The sequence below is a fragment of the Osmerus eperlanus genome, chromosome 25, assembly GCF_963692335.1.
Source record: "Osmerus eperlanus chromosome 25, fOsmEpe2.1, whole genome shotgun sequence".
NCBI classification, from domain to species: domain Eukaryota; kingdom Metazoa; phylum Chordata; class Actinopteri; order Osmeriformes; family Osmeridae; genus Osmerus; species Osmerus eperlanus.
In genome coordinates this window covers 8,510,726-8,533,347 of record NC_085042.1, presented here as the reverse complement: position 1 = coordinate 8,533,347, position 22,622 = coordinate 8,510,726, and the positions used below count along the sequence as shown (strand labels likewise).

The window sequence follows — 22,622 nt, the reverse complement described above, 5'->3', positions numbered from 1 at the left end:
ATGCCAACGATACAAGAAGGTAATGAGTAATCACGGAGCAAACAAAACAAACCTTTCACACGGGAGTCTGCCAAGAAAAACACAAAATAACAGTTAGGTGTCCAGACACGGAAACACACTCCTGTACACAGAGGCCTTTGACTTTCACCCCAAGAGGGTGACCTGAACAGAGCCACTGTGTCATAAAAAAGGGGGAGGAAGGGCGGGAGGAAGGAGAAAAGAGGTATAGTCCGAGTCCAGAGGTTTCCGGAAAAGTCCAGAGTTCAGTTACAAGATGACGACACCTAGCACCAATGCTTCACTGTGGGCATTTTTCAAACTGAACAACCGACCTCAGTTCTAAATCACCAACTGCCACTACCGTTAGGCTAAACCACAAGCACTGCAAACCAGCCCATTACAACCAGAAAAATACATATACATGCGTTTTATGCGGTCAAGGATGGTTTGTGAAAACCCTTGAAAGACAGAAGAATCTCAACGACCCCCGCAGCCTTAACGCAACGGAGAGCAGTGCGTTAGCGACACCGAGGCCGTCCTGCCCTCTCCAGCCCCGGCCCGAACCATCACACAGTCCTGAAAACCCCCACCCTGTGGAGCCCAAGCCAGACCAAAACGCCACGCACAGCGCTAACAGACACCGGAAACATGAGTCAGCTGTGAAAAAGATAAGAAAAATGTCACACGGACAGGTGTTCCTGAGCGGGACACGCTCCAGACACGCTGAGGAGGAGCTAGCTGGGTGAGTCAGGGATGAGGCCCGTCATCTCACCTCAGGAAACAGGACACCTGGATGTGCTGACTCAGACAGACCTGCCTGACAAACAGGACAGAGAGGGTGGTTCTAGCAGACAGAGATGAGAGAAATATGATTGCGACATAGAGGAACAATCACATGAAAGGCCAGTGTACTCAAGCCATAAGCCCTAGGAATTTAACTTCAAAAGCTTCGTATTACAGTGGCAAACATGATCTCAAATCATTTAATTTCCTCTGTCAAATATATATGATCCACACTGTACAAGTTTAAAGGGAGGGGGGGAAAGGGTTACTCGATAGGCCAACAGGAAACTGTCCAATTACACTGTAAAAAAAAATCAAACTAGACAGGAAGACAAACCTAAAAGTTTGAACTTTTCACATGCAGTCCTTTCATTAAGGAAAACACCCTTCTGACTAACTTCCTGAACAGAAACAGTGTACTTCCACCCAACACCTCCCCGTGCTTCAGAAAACCTGAAGCATGTCCATAAAGGAACCTGGCAGAAGAAACCCAATCACTGTCACTGAGGCTGGGTGAGGCCCGCTAGGCCCCCCTCGTAACACCCCTCGTCTGGGCCACTCCCTGGAGGACTCCCTGGAGGACTCCCAGCATCCAGCCTGGACAACTCCTGCCGGCCTGCACTGCAAGGCTGCCTGTCTGTCTGTCAGCCTGTCTGTCTGTTTACCTGCCTGTCTGTCAACCTGCCTATCAGCCTGCCAGCCTGCCTGTCTGTTTACCTGCCTGTCTGTCAGCCTGTCTGTCTGTCAGTTTACCTGCCTGTCAGTCAGCCTGTCTGTGTCTGGTTACCTGCCTGTATGTCAACCTGCCAGTCTGTCTGTCAACCTGCCAGTCTGTCTGGTTACCTGTCTGGTTACCTGTCTGTCTGTTTCTGGCTATTGTTGCAGGCAGGAAAACAGAGGGTGGTTATCCAGAAGTGCATCCAGCCACAGAACAAGTCTTCACAAACTGTACATTGTGTAACGCTACAAGTCAGGCTGGCAGTGAGTCATCACGTTGCAGAGTAAAACCCGTCAGTGAGGGGGGGGGGGGGGGGGGGGGGTGAAACGGCCTCCAACTGTTTCAAAGCCAACAACAACAAAAATGTTTCACTAAGTATTTCGACACGTAGATCATGTGGCAAGAATGTCAAAGACGACACTAAAACCGATCCCCAGCCATCTGAAAAGATCAAACTTATTTAGCCCAGACTGTGTTCCACTTCTCATCCAGTCCTCTGTGTCATGCCTAGACCGTCTTGACAGGAAGTACACAGACCCAAGCTGTTTGGATTAAATACAGAACAGTACTGTACAGACAGTCCTGGCAGGACCCCAGAACTGCCACAATCACACCCAGAACACAGAGAACCAGCTTGTGAGAACAAAAGGCTGCTCTGGTCCATCTCCTGTTGGGATACGAGACAGGCAGAGATGCTAGTGTGTGTGAGTGTGTGTGTGTGTGTGTGTGTGAGTGTGTCAGGTTTAGCGGGACGTTTGTACCAGTCACCAGCTGTGAGTCACAGCACCGTGAGCCAAGTGACATCACTCCATGACAGCATCATCCTGCGTCTGGACGGAATCCCCGTCTCCAGCAGCTCCTCACAGCCCAGCCTGTCTGTCTCTCTGTCTGTCTCTCTGCCTGTCTGTCTGCCTCTCTGTCTGCCTGTCTCTCTGTCTGCCTGTCTCTCTGTCTGCCTGTCTCTCTGTCTGCCTGTCTCTCTGTCTGCCTGTCTCTCTGTCTGCCTGTCTCTCTGTCTGCCTGTCTCTCTGCATGCCTGTCTCTCTGCATGCCTGTCTCTCTGCATGCCTGTCTCTCTGCATGCTGCCTCAGTAGGCCCCAGGCTGGGTCCTGACCCTGTGACTGATAGCATGTGTGCTTCTGCGTGTATCAGGAACTCTAGATTTTTGCACACATCCCTCTGTCACATGTCCTTAATAAACTTCCTCTGACATGTAGGCCACGTGTGAGGTCGCTTACAGCTACCGCTCCTTTCCTCCTTTCAGATAAAAGTATAAACACAGTGTGTGTGTGTGTGTGTGTGTGTGTGTGTGTGTGTGTGTGTCTACAGAGGGGTCGGTAGTAATAATTTCCAGAGCAGGGGTTAGAGAGCAGTCAGGCAGCAGATTGGATCAGTGCTCTGTGCTGCAGTGTTTGCCCCCAGAGTGAGTTTGCCCATATAAGGCCTCCCAGCCAGCAGCCAAGAGGCTGAGTAGATAACCACCTGCCACTGAGGACTGTCTGACTGGTGCTGTCTGACTGGTGCTGGCTGACTGGTGCTGGCTGACTGGTGCTGGCTGACGGACAACAGCAGACAAACAATTCACAAGAGAAAAGAGAGAGTAAGAAAACAAGTCAGTTTTAAAACGTGTCCTGGAGGACCTGAACTGTCCCGTAGCTTAAATCATCTACCTCAAAACTGCTCCATTACCTGGAGTGAAACACGATTTCGTAATGATAAGCTAATTCAACAACTATAAAAGGACCCATTCTGTATTGCCACAGGCTTGGTGAGTTCACAACCCACAGCACAGGCACCACACCCATCTGAATGAGAATTTGATCAGCGTGCAAGGGAACCGTCTTGTGTGTGAGACGGTTGAATGGATGCTGTTGGCCCCGCTAGCCTCTGGGCTGGAACTGAAGAACGTACCGAAGCCAAGGTCAGATTGCACCTCACCTCACCGTACAGCCATTGTCTGGGTGTGACGGAAGAGAGAGAACCAACAGTAGGAGAGATATAGAATGAAAGAGACAGACAGAGACAGACAGACAGAGAGAGAGAGACAGAGAGAGAGACATGAGGCATCATGCAGTGTCTGTAAGTGTGAGGAGTTCCAGGCTGTCAGGGTCCCACCCCTCAGAGCTCAGGACCGGGGCACCAGATCTGGGGAAAACACGCCCCCTGCCTTTCTGCTCCAGAGGACAGGGAGAAAGAGAGGGCAGATCTCCCATGAGGACAGGGAAGGCATGGGGTGTCAGAAGCGAGGGGGGGTAAGGGACATCGACAGACCCTTGGCAACAGAGTAACAATGCAGTGCTCACAAGGTCGAGGTGACCTCATGCTACTGTTTACAGTAAGCTAGGCCAAGGCCGGTTCACAGTACAGAGGGTGAGATCTACACATGTCGGTCGATCATTAATGAGGCCAACTGACTGGGGAACAGAGGCCTGGGTCTGAAGCCGATAAGGGTTATCTTTCATCTCTGTGGAGAGTCTTACCAAGGGGTGCGTCTGTGGTGCTTGTGTGGTACTGTAGCTTTGACCTGCCGGGCATTTCTCACCCACTGACACGGATCATCGATGTATGAGGTCTAACTACTGAGCCAGGAACAGGAGAGCTGATGTTGATTTAGTCTGTGTTTTCAGACGTGGTCTGGGAGCGTAAATCTTCCGATAAAATCCCCTTATCTTGTTTTTATTTATTTTTTATGGTTCTTTCTTTTTTTAAACACATCAATCATTGGTGTTCTGTTCATATCTTGTTCCTGAGTCTGGGGCTTTGACTGGCTGGCTGACGGTCTGAATGACTGGTTTTGACTAGAGCCCCAGAGCCCAAGGTCTCCTGAGAGAGAGACCAGAACATGGAACCCACTGGGAGACTCCACAACTAGGACACTGTGCTCAGCTGCACCTACTAGCCAAGCCAGGTCAGAATCTCCTCAGATCCGCACGGCACATCACAATGCAAAGCAACACAGAGGGGGAAAAAAGCAGAAATAGACAAGACAGAATAAACAAAAGAGGTTTTCTACAATCAGCTTTGTATATCTAGGGAGCGCCGCCACTTCTAAACAGAGCAAGAAGCAAAGCAAAACATCAACATCCGCAAGAGGGACTGCTGGTGGATGTCAGGAAATGCCTTTTTCCTGAGGGATTCCACACAGGAAGGCTAAAACCCCAGCTATGTGGCCTCTCTCTCTGTCTGTCTGTCACTACCGATCCCTCTCGTCCACGGTAAAGGTCCGTTACGATTACAGCAAAAACTCCTCCTGAAGAGGATTTGGTCCAAAACCATGATACCATTAGGCATGCGATGGGACACATGGGGTCCGTAAAGCCCTGTCACACTTAAATGCCCTCTTCACAAGCCTTCCTGAGGCCAGGTTGACAGAGTCGATGTCAGATTAGGTTGGAGGCGATGGAGAGAGACAGGAGAATGCAACAAGGAGAAACAAGGAGTCTGCTATACATCACACAGCGTGGCTTCCAAGTGGGACGTCCTCCTCCAGGCTGCGGAGAGACTGGAGGAGCTGTCCAAGCCCAGGCAGAGGGACCAGTTAATCAGGAGTTCCTGCCATGTCAGGGGGCCAGAGCTGTCGTCGACAAGACTGTAAATATGCGCACAGATGTCCCCCTCCGGAGTCGGAGAACACCTGCTCCGTGAATCTGCAGCAGGTACGTGCCAGACGCAGAAGAAGAAGTAGGCTGAAGACGGACATTTTTTCCGAACGCAAACTCCCTGAAGCGTGATGTCATCCTGGAAAGGTCAGACCCAACCAGGGGCCTGCCGCGTGCATCTCCGAGAGCTCGGAGGATAACACCCCCCCCCCCCCACACACACACACACACACTCTCACACACACCATCACTTTTCCAGATTCTTCCCCCCCCCCCCATTCGACAGGGTGTTTCTCCAGACAGACAAGAAGAAGCTCCAGAAGCATCGGAGATTAAGAGGCCGAGCGCGGGGAGGAATATATCAAACGCTGAAGGGAGCAGACTATCAACTACGTGATCACTTCTGGCCAGACACCAACCGTCCGAAAAAGAAGAACTCACACACACTCACTCACTCACAAACGTCTTTTTCATATTCTCCACACCAGCACGCCTCGCTTAGCGTGACGCTGGCGCGCGATGTGAAGCGTGTGACGCAGGTGGCGTGTTGGACGTGAGGGACTCTGGGGTTTGTGTGAGGCTCTTCCCGGCCCCCTCGAACTGCAGCCTCTCTGGCCAGCCTCACATCAGTCTGTCAACACTGGAGCGCAGGGCAGGAGAAACACACCACGCTCAGACACAGAGAGATCCAATAAATCTGAGATAAATAGATCCAGGTGGCGAGACCGACCACTGCCTCGCGATCCTGTCTCCAGCAAAGTCTCCTCCAATAGGATCTCCCAAGCGTTGACCAATAGGATCTCCCGAGGACCTATTGACCAATAAGATCTCCCGAGCATTGGATTCTGAGAGATTGTGGAGTGGACTTCAATGTATTTTCGATATTAAAATACATTGAAGAAGAGGAGTTGGCAGGCGACACGATCTTCCCAGCCTGTTACTACTGATGTTTGTTTGGAAGGCTCTGGGAAATGGTGACTAGGGAGTTTTGCAATTGCTTCCTGGCTTGTGTTCAACTGAGTCACCAAGGAATTCCTCTTAACAGCTATTAAGATTTTTTTTTTTGTGGAAGCACCATGCTGTTTAAATCGAATTTCAGCTAAACCAGGGACCACAAACTAGTGTGTTGGATCATTGTCGCACAATAACTGCTTAATTAATCTAGAAACAAAGAACGGTCTATCCGGTTGTATATCTGAGAATATCCACAGCCTACAACCTACAGATCACGACATATTAGTAGCTCTTGCAGATTCCCCCTTGTTAAAAACAATCTGAAACACAATAGATTAAAAATAAACCAGTCCATGATTACAAATGCAGCCAATCTCATGTTTTTCTCACCACTTTGGGGCCAAGAAACCCGGCTATATTTAGGCCTCATCACATGAACACCAGCTTCCTGTCTTATCAAATAAATACACAGGGTGTTATCTTCCCGGTTCAAACTCCAATATATTCTGTGTGTGTAAGGGGGTGGAGGGTGGCCAACACTCTGAAGCCTGAGGCACACTGTCAGTCAATGTGATGACAAGCCGGCTTTGCCAACAATACACTTCAGACTCAAAACCCCTTTCATGTATCAGTTAAGTGAGGCACTTGACTTTGAGGTGTTTTTACATAGGAATCTAATGACTTCTGAGTTAGGGTTTAGGTTCAACCAAGCCACATGACAGATGACAAGCTGGTAATGTGAAGCTTCCCAGTTGTGTACAATCGCCATGATAAAACCAGGCGGGAGAAGATGAAGATAATTCTTACTAGAAATACGCCCCCAAAGAGCTCATCTGGTGTGCAACGCAAACTCTTTCCAAACAGCCTCGTCAGAGGACTTCGCTGTGAGGAAAACACCTGCCATAAAACGTTCTAAACAGTCCCAAAGGTTGCAGGTTTTTACAGCAGCTAATCATGGCTGTTATGGTGCTGTGTTGTTAAGGTGAGATCCATGGTGTAGCACGGCACTATCTGGAATTCTCTCCTTCATCAACTGTGGCGGTGTGTGTGTATATGTGTGTGTGTGTGTGGGCCTCAGCCCATAACAGCGACTGTATCAGTAAGGCATGCAGCAGCTTGCTTTTTCAGCCCACTTGGAAAACACGTGAGCACTGACTGTACGTGCACAGACTGCACTCAGTCCGCTGTCTCTCACACAGTTACAAGGTACTTCAGACGCCTCCATCGGAGACGTCTAACAGCGAGAAAACAGTTTCAAATGCTGTGTTTGTAGAGAGGGAGGGACTGAAGAGGAACGTCAGGAGTCAGTAAGAAGTGGTGGCTGACAAACTGCCCCAAAAGGGCTGCGAAAGTGTTCATAATACCAAGAACCATGTGAACGACAGCGTAAACAAACAAAGCAATTCTACATCGCCGGCAGCTTAAAATAACCCCCCCAGACAGACTTTAAATGTTCCGTTTCATTCTTCGGATTTCTTTTTCCCACCCTGTGATGATAACGATGGAGATGACATTTGAGAATGGGTCTATCGGGACCCCTCAGGATGGGCGTGCAAGCCTCCAGAACAGCCCCAGTCTCTCTGCCCGGCTGAGCAGTGTCCCCCGGGGGCCATGCCGCAGGGCCCTGGGGTCCTGTTCACCCCGTCTGGGCCCTGCCTGAGACTGAGAGTTAACGGGTGAATCTCCGTCTCTCTATGCTTGGAGAGACAGGGTCACCTGACCCCTCCCAGGCCTCATCACAAAACACAAACGCAGGTGGTCCCACGTGCTGCGTCGGCCCCACAGGTGACGGAGAGACGCAGCCCTCCTGTCAGGTGACGGCGCCGCTCTGACGATAAGACACGTGTGTAGGGGGTCAGGTGGCTGAGCGGTTAGGGAGTCGGGCTATTAAATCAGAAGGTTGTTGGTTTGTGCCAAATTACGTTGTGTCCTTGGGCAAGGCACTTCACCCTACTTGTCTCAGGGGGGAATGTCCCTGTACTTACTGTAAGTCACTCTAAGATAAGAGCGTCTGCTAAATGACTACATGTAAAATGTAAATGTGTGTAAAAACGATTGGTGCAGGACGCAAAGGACAACACACACACACTTTACCGCCCTGCGTACGCTCCCTCAACTACAAGCAGTAGCAGAGAGAGAGAGGGGGGTCTTCAGTAGACCAAAGGACTCCTTAAGAGGCCACAGTTGGCACACTGAGTGAGTGATGTTTTCATCTAAACACAAGCTAGACACTGAAGAGAGGGAGGGAGGTGTAGGGGAGGGAGGGGTGGATAGAGTGTCTGTCTGTCATTGAAGGGGAACAGGTGCGTTCTGCCTACCTGTGCAGGTGTGAGCGAGGAGGAAGGAGGAGACAGACTGAGCACTCACAGCCGCCCGGGCGAAATTGAAACACCTGTAGCCCGTCCTGCTGGTTTGAACATCTCTGAGCGTCAGAGATAATTACTAACAATCATCACACAGCTAATGGTAGTCTAATCCTGAAAAACCAGGTCACAATCCTTTCCTCTGCCTCAATAAGGGTATGTTATTATTACTATATTAGTGGGCGCCTCGTCTTCAAGAATGAAAGAAAATACAAAAAAACGAGAAAACGGAAACCTTTCATCTGACAGGCTGCGGGAGATCACCCCCAGCCTGTGGGGTGATCCTGGCCTCGCGGCGAGCGCTTCAGCTCAAACTGTCATCCTGCGCTCTTCGCTTGCCTCCAGCAGCGAGACTGAAAGGCTCACTGGCTGGAAGAGAGGAGCCCGGCCACAAGCTTTGTGAGTGTTTAAGGACTTGAGACCAACGGAAGAAAGATCTTCCTGGTTGCTACTGAGGGGAACAAATAAGCAGTCTAGCAGGAGGCCAGCAGGCTGAATGGCAGAGTATTCACAGGATTAGTGTCGTTTGAGGGTCCACTATATGTCCCACTGGCTGTTCAGTTCATTAGGCACAGAACAGCCCTGAGTGTGTGTGAGAATGTGTGTGAGTGTATATGAGTGTGTGTGAGAGTATGTTTGTTTGCTTTTTAAAGCTGTTTTTGTGGCAGCCCCACCTCTTCCTAGTGCCCGCTGTAAATATAGGCCATTCCCAGTTGCACCGTTAAAACCGTGTTTTTTTTTAAACCTGACTAGCAAGCAACAGGTTACAAACCTCTGTTCACCAACTGGCACTTCCACACAAGAGCTGTTTTCTCTCATTCTCTGCTCCTTGAAACTCAACCGTCCAGGATTTCACCCCAAAAAAGCAGGGGTACTTTGGGGCTTTCGGTTGTCTGAACGTTATTTTACGATGGTGGCTTTGTAAAAACACATTAGATCTTTTTTCATGGTCACACATAAACAACTCAGCTGGAACAATAAGCTAGAGACGAGCCTGTGTTTCCCTTGGAGTTGACTCTGGCATGGAAAAACACGACAGACACACAACACAAAATATCACACAGGACTTGCTGGGAGCTTGACGACCTTTGTTGGTTGTCACTGGAGACATGCAGCATCACATCTTACTCACTGAAGCCAAATGGACAGAAACAACATTCCAGTTCTGGTTTTATAACGTGTTCATTTAGCTGATGCTCTCATCCCAAACTGGCATACAGGTTGGAATTTGAACCTGGGAACCACTTGATCAGCAGTCCAATGCTCTACCTTTGAGCTTCCATCACTGTTTACCTAACGCTTTCCATGTAAATGCTCTGAATGACAGGAGAGACATTTGTGTTTTTATAGGCCTTAAGTATGATACTGCATATTCAAATGCATCTAAGCCCCAGATGTTGTCCATATTCTAACGCAAACTTGGTGGAAAACAGGTCAGGGTGCTATGCTCCTAGACAGGTCAGTTCTGGATTTCAGTCAACGGACAACAAAACTGTGACGAGGAGTCCTGAAGAGGGAAAGGAAAAACTATAAAGCCACAGATGTCCCCATCTTCACCGCAAAGCATTCCGATATAAAGTCCTTTAATGCTTCAGTCTGAGTTCCAATACATCAATGTAGTTGTGGATGTATACAGGAAAGCGTCACATCAACGAGACGTTACCCTGTGGTAAAAATGTGCCCTTTTAAATGATCTACGGCAGTTTAGTTACCAGGGTCGCCGGCCAGGGAATTTCTTCCCGCAGAGACTTCAGTGAGAGGAAATGGTCACTCATGAAAAGATATCAAATAGCTAAGGCCTCTGCCGCTCAACAAACCAGCATGTCGACCTGCCTTGGTCCAAACTGATTGCATTCCTTTACCAAAGTTAGTGACCTTTAACGAAATGAGAATCCAAATGTTATTTGAAGATGTCCGTCTTGAGAGACGCTCCACTTCTTGGGAGAGGGACCCAATAACAGACTAATCATGTCGGAAGGATCTGACAGGTAGTACACCTATAACATGACTGCTTCATCAACAGTCCAGCTCAACATTAAATAACTGGGTAAATACGCATTTCTTGCCCCCTACAGAGCCATAAATGATAAGGTACCCTCCGAAATGATCCCACGTGTGTAGGCTAGAGCAATAGTCGAAAGTGATATGTCTCCAATAATCAACAGTTATGTGTTGAAAAACAATAACTCCCATATGGGTTCAGTTTAGTATGAGTTATGAAGAACGGTCAGCCATACGAGACGCCGGTGAACCGGACGTTTCGCCTATTCTTCACACATTCCCGAATAACTACAATGCAATTTAATAGAATTTTACGTTGTTTTTTGCGCTATGAAGGTGAGGATGCGGGCTGCGGTTGCCAGGCAGTCCTCAGACTCTGGGCGGACTGCTTGGAGCTTCCTAAACCCGCTCACAGCCGATCCAAATGTTTACAATACGCTTCCTCACACAACCATACTCACCAGATTCCGCAGTGAAGGCTCGTCCAAAGTTGAGTATCTTTCAGCGGACATATTTAGACTTTATTTTCTTCGTGAGCACAGGTTAAGAGCTAAAAAATCAAAACTATACGAACAAGGCTCTAAGCTTGACTTGTTCGGTGGACTATAACTCGCGATCAATTAACGTAGTTTTCCCCAAAACAGGAACCTCCTTGTCAACTTGTCGCTCTTCTCATGTGCTGTTGGAACTGATGCTCCACCTGCTCGAAGAATCGTTTTTTCCCCCTTTTATAACTTTGAGATGTAGGCAAGTTGTTTATTCTACTGAAATGTAATCATAATTTTTGACACTTTCTCAACATTCCCTCTCAACTACAGAAATCTGCCACACGCTTCGGAAACTGAACACATTTCAGTTCTCAATAACCCTGACGCGCGCATCTAGGATTTCAGAAAATGCTGTGACACTCCACTCACACACAGCGAGCTTTGAATCCAGAGTTCCCACTTAATTCACTAGCGCCGCCCCCTTTAAAACGCACGATCTCACAACCGCGCCACGCTGTGGACGGGTCCAAAGGAGCAGGTTGCACGTGAACGAAACAGAATGAGCCCCTCTGACCTCATTCCCTTGAATCAAGGCCTAAATTGTACACACTTGAATGAGGTCAGTGTAGAAGTGTGAACGACGACCACTAAAGTAACAAGCAGATGGACGGAACAGTAAGCTCATTCATTCCACATCACTGAATAAGCGAGACACCACACGCGTCTATAGAAGTGTTTATTAAAAGTGTGAAGATGATATTACAAAGAATTAAAGACCATTCTGTTTGGCAGGTGCAGCTCTGCATACAAATAATGCTTTGATATTTCTTCTTCTGATACTTGACTCTCAATTAACGCAAACAATCACAATTATATTGTGGAGCAGCAAGGTATTTTGCATTAACATGTTTTACATAAAATTATTTTAAGGCATGTTTTCATGAACCTTAATATAAAATACACAAATTGAAGTTTTACATAAAGAAATCTAAAAGAAGAAAACAATTAAAAAAAGAGTTTTCTGATAAACTACCTGTGTCCAACTAAACAACTGCTTCAAACAGGCATTAGACATACATGGACATTTAGCAAGAGACACCACATTGAATGACCACAGCACATACAACAGTTAGTATTTGGTGATGATTGCCTGCTGTACTTCTTCCCAACAGCACGTTTCTCACTCCTCTTGTTCTTTATTTTGCTTCTTCGGTAACTAGGAATGAGAAGATATGCAGAAAAACAAATGTAATCAAGTTGCCTTCGATAACAGTATGGGGAGTCAGGTGGCTGAGCGGTTAGGGAATCAGGCTAGTAATCAGAAGGTTCGATTCCCGGCCGTGCAAAATTATGTTGTGTCCTTGGGCAAGGCACTTCACCCTAGTCAGATGGCTGAGCAGTTAGGGAATCGGGCTAGTAATCTTAAGGTTGCCAGTTCGATTCTCGGCAGTGCCAAAATGACGTTGTGTCCTTGGGCAAGGCACTTCACCCTACTTGCCTCGGGAGAATGTCCCTGTACTTACTGCAAGTCGCTCTGGATAAGAGCGTCTGCTAAATGACTAAATGTAAAAATGTAAACAGTAACCCTGAAGAGTCCAGTGTAAACCAAAGTCCTGCTTACGTTCGACGGCCCCACATTCTTCGTTTTTCTTCGGCCGTCGATATTTTCCCGATGAGGGGGTCTAGGTAAGAGAGAGCATTTCAAAATGAAACTGTTTAAAGCAAGCAAACCTACTGTCCCATCTTTTGTCATGATTAAGTCCCTACCACATTTTATTTCTTTATTTATTCAGTAAAAAAACAACAAAAAAAGGTATCTGGACTGCTGCAAAACCACAATTTCTCTTTGGGATCAGTGCACACCTAACAACCCCACCTACATGGAATAGAGATGCTAACTAAGTACCTAGTGACAGAAGTTACTGAAGGTTAGTCATTATTCAATCTCACCCCACAGCAGTTGGGGAGTACACATTGTGGCTATCCCCAAAAGGTGAGTTGTTGCTGTCGCTGAGGGGAGACTTGTGGCTGTTGCTGAAGGGTGACAGAGCTCCTTCTGCCCCCTGGCCGTTCTGGGGCCTGTTCTTCATCTGGGAGTCCCAGTTAGAGAGCTTCCCCTGGGGGACTGGCCCGCTGAGGCCCCTGCAGTCTCGGGGGTTTCGCATCAAAGGCCTCTCCCTGTCCACCGCAAAGACATCATCCAAGGGGTCACCTGCAAGCAGGAGTAACGCAGGTTGGAGTTTTGTTTCAGAAAACAGAGACCTTAATTCATACCCCTCCTGACATTTACAGCAATTACTCCTAAATGGATAAAGAAAGTGTCTGTTTAACTGAATACGTTTTTTCCGATGCAATAACCCGACGACAAGAGAGCTGATTCCCAGGACAGCGTTTACGGTCTGGAGCCTCACCCTGGTGCATCAGTCTCCTCTGCACCTCCGGAGAGCTGGCACCTGGACTCTCTCTGGGAGGAAGAGGCTTCTGGAAGGATGATTTGGTCTCTTTATCCACTGGCTGTGCTGTGCGCGGCCTGCACTTGTCCTGCGGGTAAAGATCATGAAAGACAACTGTGAGTCATGGTACCGTGTGGATGCACATTTCACTGTGATCAGTGTCAAACACGCACATTTAGCTGTGAATACTGATATATATGGACAGACCGCTGTGATTGGTGTAATATACCCCCAGTTTGCTGTGATTGGTCTAATCTACCCCCAGTTTGCTGTGATTGGTGTAATCTACCCCCAATTTGCTGTGATTGGTCTAATGTACCCCCAGTTTGCTGTGATTGGTCTAATGTACCCCCAGTTTGCTGTGATTGGTCTAATGTACCCCCAGTTTGCTGTGATTGGTCAAATGTACCCCCAGTTTGCTGTGATTGGTCTAATGTACCCCCAGTTTGCTGTGATTGGTCTAATGTACCCCCAGTTTGCTGTGATTGGTGTACCTGGTGGTGGAAGACTACAGCCTCTTCTAGAGCCACGCCACAGAACTCACAGGGAATGAGCACGTCTCCCTCACGTGGACTGGAAGGGGGGCTGTCCAAGAGCGGGGAGGCTGGGCGTGGGAAGGCAGCGAGGCTGGGAGAGGGGGTGCCGGAGGGCGGGGCGTGCCTGAGCCCCCCTGCCCCCTTGGGGAGCCTGTCCTCGCATGGCGGAGACGGGGGGCGCTTACTGAAGGAGGCGAAGGCAGAGGCCGGAGAGCAGCCCGTCTGGGAGACGAGAAGAGAGAAGAAGAGAGAGGGGATGAACCAAGAGGGAGGAAGGTAGAAACATTTTACAGCTTAGGTTGCAACGACCCAATTTGCATATGCCCACTTCCTGCGTGTTTCTTTTCGTTATTAATAATAATTATAACACAAAGCACACACAAACCAAACATATCAGAAATGCTATATTAGAAGTTACAAAGTGACTGACCGATTTTTAAACGAGAGAGAGATTAGACAAGAGGGAGCCAACGGAAGCACCAAAACATCAACATGCACAGGAAGGAAACAAGGGGGGGAGAGAAGAGAGCCGGGGTTGGTCACGAACCGCTGATGTCTCACAGGGAAACAACCTCTGTGCACGCACCCTAATCTGGGAGCAGCAGAGAGAAGGGACAGAAGCTACCGGAAATATGGCATGAGGCCACCCCCCACTGACCTGGTGCAGAATGAGGTCCTCTTCTGGAAACAGCTCCTCACAGAACTCACAGGGCAACATGGTGTCTACATGGGAGATAAAGACAGAAAATAATACAAAATTTAATCTTGTAAGATAATATAAGATCACTGTGTACTGGGTATTAGTTTCTCACTTAAGTATAGATGCGTTGAAAACAATTACAGAGTAAAGTGCACTGACACGGAGGAAAAAAAGGTTGGGAAAAAACGAATGAATGAGTATTATTAGTAGTATTAATAGAATGAATGAGTATTATTAGTAGTATTAATAGAATAAATGAGTAGTATTAGTAGTATTAATAGAATACATGAGTAGTATTAGTAGTATTAATAGAATAAATGAGTAGTATTAGTAGTATTAATAGAATAAATGAGTATTATTCTGGACACAATCTGACCTGTCTGGTCATCGTCTGGGGTCATGCTGGTGCCGGTGGTGATGTGATGGAAGTTGTTGTTGGGGGAAGCGTGTGAAGATGAAGGGAACTCTTTGGAAGTCCTTCCGAACTGGTGGTCCCAGACGTCGGTCCACAGGGCCCCGTCTCCCCCCGCATCCCCGTCGCTCTGCAAGCTGAGGGCCAGCATGTAGTCCAGGCTGAGGGTGTCATCTCCTGGAGGTTGGGCGGCCGGCCAGCCAACACTGTTGTTGTTTCCCACCACATGGGGGTAAACTAGAGGAAGTTAAAGCATGTGAGATCGACGCAAGGGCCTGAGAGATTGTCTAATGATACCGTGGATGTTTAGTCATGAGAATAAGTTGTTTGTCAATGCAATACCGTGTAGATGAGATTGTATACTAAGGAACTGTCTACTATGGGATTGTATTGGCAAATCTTAGTGAGCTATCTGGTTGGACGATGTCCGTGTGAGTGATGTTTTAGTTGAAGCCTGGTCTCACTCACAGTGGTTGAATGCCGTGTTCCTGGGCCCAATGTTACTTCTCTCACCAGGGTCGGTGGAGGCCAGGGTGCTGTTGTGGACTCTGGTCTCTAGGGAGCGTGGTGGAAGACCGCGCTCCCCCGCAATCATGTTGTTGTTCTTAGGGCCTCCCTCCTGGGCCTTCAGGAGGTTCCGGATGGAGTGGGCCTCGAACCAGGCTCCAGGGGTCTGGGGCTCTGCCGAGCTGTGACCGGCCCTGCTGTTGTTCCTCTCCTGGGGGGGAGTGAGACTGCCACACAGGGCCGAGTGGACAACCTGCTCCCTCAGCATCACGTTGGACTTGCAGAGGGGACATGATTCAGTGCGGGTCCCGCAGTAGTCCTCGTGCTGTTTACACTGGCTGAACACGATCTCCAGGTCACAGTACTGGCAGGGGACCATCCTCTGGCAACACTCTGAACTCTGGGGAAGAGTAATGGGACGATTGGTCGCAATGGAAATTTCCGGAAATGCATATAAAATAAAAAGAATAAAAAGACAATGGAACTCGTTGGCTCAAGATTTCGTTCTACGTTTCCTGACTACCTGGTGGACATCCATTTGACTCTTCTCAATATTCAAGCCACATTTGCATTTCATCTGAAACGAAATCGAAAGTATGGTTGAACAACAGCAGTCGAGGAACATTCATTCCACACGTGATGCTTTTGTTCTCTGGAATGCTTTTCTGTCAAACTAGCCATCGAGCAGAACCAACTAGTACCTTGACGTGTTCCTGTTCTTTATGCTGTTTCAGATCAGAACGTGGAACCGGCTCTTGACAAACTTCACACAGGGCAATGTTTCGGCGACAGTGGATTTCGTGGGTTGTGAAATTTGCCCCAGGAATGTCATGCTTGCTAGAAAAGAGCGTAAGTGAATGATGAGAAAAACTGTCGTTTGAGATCATACTGACTAGTACTAGCATATTGGGTGATACATGCTTAATGGATTAGTGCACCCCCACCAGTTTGCACAGAACTGTGTGCCATCATCAGCCATGGTTACTTTCAACTGAAAAAGAGAAAATAACGACTAATGATCAACTAGATTAGTTTATGTCACTGACAAACATTCCACAACACAAAAAGCTAGTCTAATGCTAAAGCTAGCTAGCTATTATTGTTATGAAGATTAACGTTGCGACTACCTAGCCAGTTAGCTAGGGATACAAGTTCGCTAGCTAAAATGTCCTGGCTTTATGCAGTTATAATCAAGCTTGATAGTCAGTCATCTACCGGGCTATCTCGCTAATTAACATTAATCTTGGCTAAATGGCTACAAGATACGATATCTACTGTACAACAATAGCTATAGCTACTATCTCTGAGCTAGTAATAAAAAACCAACCAAACACTGTTTGGTTCAACGAGCAGAACTGTGGATAGCCTTGAATAACGTCAGGATTAAAAATAACCAAAACACTTTCCGTACAACAGAGTAGTACAGTAATTTTGACAATGTACTTACATTGTTTTATTTGATGTCGTCAAGATAGCAAGTTAGACCAGGTTATCTAGCGAGCTACCACCAACTTGCCCTGTTATATTGATCTGTTGTCTTTTTTTGCCTGTGCTGGTAGCTCTAGGTAAGACTGTTGTCAAGATCGCTTCCTGAAATATTACGTTTCAGGAAGTTGCTACAAGCTAGCGTCTGTTGGGTGCGTCTCATTCCAAAACTCCGGTTTTATCCGATGCACCAAACGCTCACTTTCCTTACCAGATGGATGTGCAAACGAGAAATTGTGAGTGCTATCTAGGTTACAGCTCTTTTCGCCGTATGATCAAGTTATTAAAATACACGGAAGAGAACCACTTTTTTTTAGAATGGAACGAACTCATGGCAAACCACACGCAGTTTAAATTTTCTTCTCTCATATTTATGGTTCTTTCAATACATACAGACTAATCAAAACAAAATCTACTTGGAATATGATTTGCATTAAAGTAAAACATTCGACGAATAGCAATACGCAATAGAATACAAAACACACAGAATGTCTCATCCATGTTTATTTAGCTTTTCTCCTACCAATACTGTCATATCAGACACATTTTCTCTTTAATAAGGCACAGGTTTGTTCAGATAATGTACTGTCAATTATCATATTTACAGCGGAAAAGGACACACATGAAATGTCCATCAGAATACATATAAATGCCAAATCAATTTTAAAATGTTCATCCGATCAATAGTTTCCCATTTTACTCTTACAAATATTGCATTCTGAATTGTAACTCAAATGGATATCATGCCAACAAGATTTTTTAAAATGCATATATAAGAGAAAGCAGAATAAAAGAGTAAGACAGAAATACAAATTCTAATAAAACTAAGCCTAAGGCGCGTGTGGTCAAATCAGTCAAATTACGAGCCCCTTTACAAGACATTCAATTCATGCATTTTGACAACGATCCTATAAATTGATTGTCTGAGACTGATTTAGTTTCAGACTGCAGACATTTCATGCAACTGGTTAAGAGTAATCGCTTGAAAAAACAAGATTTGTAGGTGGTGTTTATGAAATTGGATGACGAAAAGTAGCTTTTGGGTGACAAGGTAGCGTGGAAAAACAGCCCAGCTGTTTGAGTCCTCTGTGCTGGAAACACTGGAGAAGATCAGTGTGAACACTATAACACCACACTTGGACAAACAATCGTTTATAAAAGAAAAATAACTACATACATCTCATGTACAGTCATCTTTCTTAGGTATTGGAACATTTGCAATTATTGCATTATGCATGCTGGGGATAAAAAGCTAAATTGAGTTTAATAAAATATTGACTTGATATTAAAAGTACCAGCATGCACAAAACACATCCAGAAAGTATTGTAGCAAAAAAACTGAATTGAGGCACATTTGACTGAAATGACAGTAAAACAAACTAAGTTTAAAACTATTTTTCATGACACGTTTCATGTTAATTTATAGAAATGTCACTCGATGACACTGCTTGGTTTACATCCTAGGATCTCTAAGTGGTTTACTACAACGTACAAATATAATTTCAGATTCTTTAGAAATATTGGAAGAATATCTATTTATCAAGTTTATCAAAAGTCTCATTGTAAAACTGACATTATAAACAACCTTTTTCTACTTCAGTCACCCTTTGTGAAAAAGTGAAATAACCAGGCAAACCAGATGCACATTCAAAACAGAGAATTGTTATACATTAATACTAACACTTGAACTCTAAACAAAACTGATGTTCAAAACGCAAAAAAAGAAAGAAAAGTAAAACAGCTGGTTTGTATTTCGACCCCATAAACATCTTGGTCCACGAAGAACAAGGCAGTAGGTCCCAATTATAGAAGTGTTAAACCAAAAACATATTTAATATACTATACTCTCTGGTATCTTATCTAAAAGACTAACGTGATCTCTGACATCTCACACCTTTAAAACAATATGGAGACTACAAAGGGAAGCACAAAGTGGAACAGAACGGTTGAGAAAAAAACAAAACAATAACGGTGAAGAAAGATGGAAGGCACGAAGTGAGAGAGTGAACACATGAAGAGAGAGAGGTAGCGGTCAGAGAAGAGAGGGAGGGAGAGAGGAGGGGGAGGGAGAGAGGGAGAGGGAGGGAGGGAGGGAGGGAGGGGATGTCTATCTGTCCTTGGAGCCCAGCTTTTCAATCAGGTCCTGCAGGGGGGCCAGTTCACGCCGGTCAATAAGGCTGAACTCCTACAGATGACACAAGCAACACCGTCAGTCAGTCATTACACCACCCAGGAATACAGTCAGTCAGTCATTACACCACCCAGGAACACAGTCAGTCAGTCATTACACCACCCAGGAACACAGTCAGTCAGTCATTACACCACCCAGGAACACAGTCAGTCAGTCATTACACCACCCAGGAACACAGTCAGTCATTGCACCACCCAGGAACACAGTCAGTCAGTCATTACACCACCCAGGAACACAGTCAGTCATTACACCACCCAGGAACACAGTCAGTCAGTCATTACACCACCCAGGAACACAGTCAGTCATTACACCACCCAGGAACAGTCAGTCATTACACCACCCGGAACACGTTTTTACTATCTAAAACTTTTAGTTTATGTAGTAGTTTTTGTTCACGAGGCCTGGTAGCAGAGATGTGGCTAATAAATCCAGACTACTGACTCTGACCCTAAAACACTGTAGGACGCACTTCTGACCCTAAACCCAGAGTTCGAATTACGGGGGGGCTTGGGGGGTTTGACCCCCCTAATTAAGACTTGGACCCCCCCAAAAGAGGTAAAAACAACAGGTCGGGGGGGTCAATACACGCCCTGGAGAAGAAGTTGACCCCCCCCGATTGTCATAATTCACACTCTGCCTAAACTCACGACTCTACTTTCATACACTGTGTGCACGTCTGCTTGGGATAAAAACTGTGCTAAACGCTCCAAACGTAAACCCCGCCCTTACCTGGACAAAGAAGATGAAGTGTTTGAAGGAGGTGTTGAGGTGAGCCTCCTCCTGAAGCTGCATCACAGAGTCAAAGTGCTGGTGGTAGATGTGAGCGTAGACTCTGAACAGCCGCTTCAGGATGGTCTTGGCCACAGACATGAAGTTCTTAGGGAAAGGCACTCCTAAGGAGGCAGGACAAGACAGATATTTTTTATATTTGTATTTTATCCTAAATTCTTACAGCCCCTTATTATTAGTTAGACCTTGTACCGTTAGTATAGTTAGACTTGTACACCACTATTCAAGATTTATGATCCCTATATGTTGAATGTATGCACCTTCCTGCCAAAGTAAATTCCTTGTCTGTGCAAACTTTCATGGCGATTAAAACCCCTTTCTGATCTGATCTATCTTCTTATAGGAAGTTCTTAGGGAAAGGCACTCAAAAGGCAGGACAAAACAGAACCGCTAAACACATGCATACATCCTTCAGAAGGACCAGGTTCACGTCGACGGCAGCAGGGAAGACAATCCCGTTGTTGGCGGTTGCGTTTGAAAAAGGTGACTGACCTATTTTGGAAGGGAAGAGCGTTTCGTCGTCCAGCTGATCCTGCACCCAGGTCATCAGGTAGTCGATGTACTTGGGAGCGGAGCACTTGATTGGCTTCTTGATGTTGGTGCCATCTGCCCAGTGGTACTCATACCTACAGGTGAAGGATGAGCATTTAGGTCACTTTTTATACTCATGCTACGCTAATGTGGAAATTCCTTGACATAATAAGACTATGCTACTACTTTATGTGACGGTGGGTGTTGAAATGGCTTTTCCCTGGATATATGCGGAAGCCACTGGGGTGACTAGGGGATATGGAATTTCAGTTTTGACGCAATCTAGTGCTGTTCAATTACAGAAGTGTAGAGCCTGTTTACTAAGCAGACATTAGCACTGAAGGAAGGAAGAGGATGGTTTCCACTGTGACCTTAATACCAAAGGGAAGTATTGTTCCTCTGCATTTAAGACAAACAGATAAAAAAGAAGGCAGATGACTTTAAGGAAGTGGCTGAACTAAATATCAAACTTAAGAGCCCTACAAGGACTGCACTGAGCTGACGCATTCAAACCATCTGACAGAAAACAGAGAAGCGGAAGTAAAAAATAAGATAAAAAGCTGTAATGTGAAGCAATGTTTACATAAATAGGGTCTCATGAAAAACTCTGGAATTACATTCGGGCATGAACGCCCTCTTAGTTTAGGCCATTCTTGAGTCCTTGACATACCTTGGTCCTGCAGACATCACAGAGCAGCTTGTCTCAGTGCAGAACTCTGTGATGGTGCCATATAACATGTTGATCTGGTTGAAGAAATCCACAGCTGTAATACATACACAACGTCTGTTATTTTCAAAGCATCACAACTGCATGGAGTGAGAGACAATCTAAGGTGCAATATTAACAATTAACCACCTACTGGTTAACTAAAACCTCCCCAAACCACACTGTAGGTGCGATTTAGTTTGAGTCATAGGGAGTCAGGTGGCTGAGCGGTTAGGGAAGCGGGCTAGTAATCTGAAGGTTGCCAGTTCGATTCCCGGCCGTGCAAAATGACGTTGTGTCCTTGGGCAAGGCACTTCACCCTACTTGCCTTGGGGAGAATGTCCCTGTACTTACTGTAAGTCGCTCTGTATAAGAGCGTCTGCTAAATGACTAAATGTAAAAGGAAACAGGAGCATTTCTTCATGGCATTTCATTTAATCCACTCACTGTTTACTGCAATCCATTCGTTGAGATCTTCTCCCTCCGGTAGCATCACTGCTTGTCTCAAATTCCCACTACCGAGAGTGGCCTCCGCGTGTTTCAACAGCTCATACTGATGTGAACCTTCGGGGATATTTTTCTTCGGCTTGAAGGTCTTGGATGAGCGATTGCCACTGCGAAAAACGACACGAGAGATAACGGTTGCAATACAGGAGATCTACGGATAGACGTATTTACTGGTGCAGTGGAAATGATAAGGTCGTTAGCAAGCCACCCTTCGCACGCAGTACATTGAACAGACATCATCGTCTGAGCTCCTTCCTGTTTTAAGTTTTCTGCTTCACCACAACACAGTCGACAAGACACTCTCTACACTTTTATTTTTGATGTGACAATGGTGGGATATTGTAATAATAACTTAGGACGGTGCTTAGTTAGCTAGGTAAAGCAACACCCTTGTTGTGTTCACATCGCCCAATTAAATTACTGTGGCTAGCTAGCTTATACAGTACATGCAGCGAGATAGCTTTTAACTTCAGCTAGTTAGCGAGTCAGCCTCGTTAACTAGCCAACTATCTATCCACACTAACTAGGCCATACGGGTTAGAACTCAAATTAGTCTAAATACATGGTGTTTGTGTTTCGTTAGATAGTCAAGCATACTAGACTAGCTAGCTAAGTGTTACTTACAATAAGAAGCTCATCGTTGCGAACTTTCGAGTGGTGGTGGTGTGGATAAAGACGAAGACAGCTCCAAACCACTAATGAACTCAAAAGACAATGATCTCTATTCGTAACGCTGCCAACACGATTAATGGAAGTGTGGCTTGATAGACATCTACTATTTTAAAAAAAACGCCCTTTGCTCCACCGAGCTAAAAAAAAGTAATGTTTTTTTTGTGTGTTGCTTTTCTGCCCTCACTCGACGCTCGAGCCAGTCTTGCTACACCCCAGCGCTAGTACA

The 22,622-nt window shown here is 46.3% G+C and overlaps 2 protein-coding genes across 3 annotated transcripts; both read right to left on the bottom strand.

The window, feature by feature from the left end:
• Window positions 1-211: 211 nt before the first annotated feature.
• On the bottom strand, window positions 212-22,602 carry mob1a (MOB kinase activator 1A). Of its 2 annotated transcripts, XM_062451931.1 has the most exons (7): window positions 22,349-22,602; window positions 21,665-21,831; window positions 21,182-21,275; window positions 20,473-20,606; window positions 19,921-20,084; window positions 19,104-19,185; window positions 212-224 (listed from the first exon to the last, which is right to left on the bottom strand). In XM_062451931.1, exons 1-6 carry the CDS (start codon window positions 22,360-22,362, stop codon window positions 19,108-19,110), a joined length of 651 nt encoding a protein of 216 aa, XP_062307915.1. In that variant the 5' UTR covers window positions 22,363-22,602; the 3' UTR covers window positions 212-224; window positions 19,104-19,107. The 2 variants fall into 2 exon arrangements, with proteins under 2 accessions (XP_062307915.1, XP_062307914.1); XM_062451930.1 differs by lacking the exon at window positions 212-224 and having other exon boundaries at window positions 17,487-19,185.
• Window positions 11,633-17,134, bottom strand: trafd1 (TRAF-type zinc finger domain containing 1). The gene is made up of 12 exons (XM_062451837.1): window positions 16,963-17,134; window positions 16,460-16,506; window positions 16,217-16,352; window positions 16,039-16,092; window positions 15,477-15,915; window positions 14,973-15,245; window positions 14,555-14,619; window positions 13,855-14,118; window positions 13,319-13,448; window positions 12,858-13,119; window positions 12,529-12,589; window positions 11,633-12,123 (listed from the first exon to the last, which is right to left on the bottom strand). The coding sequence occupies exons 2-12, from the start codon at window positions 16,492-16,494 to the stop codon at window positions 12,088-12,090; spliced, it is 1,755 nt and encodes a 584-aa protein (XP_062307821.1). The 5' UTR covers window positions 16,495-16,506; window positions 16,963-17,134; the 3' UTR covers window positions 11,633-12,087.
• Window positions 22,603-22,622: the final 20 nt, after the last annotated feature.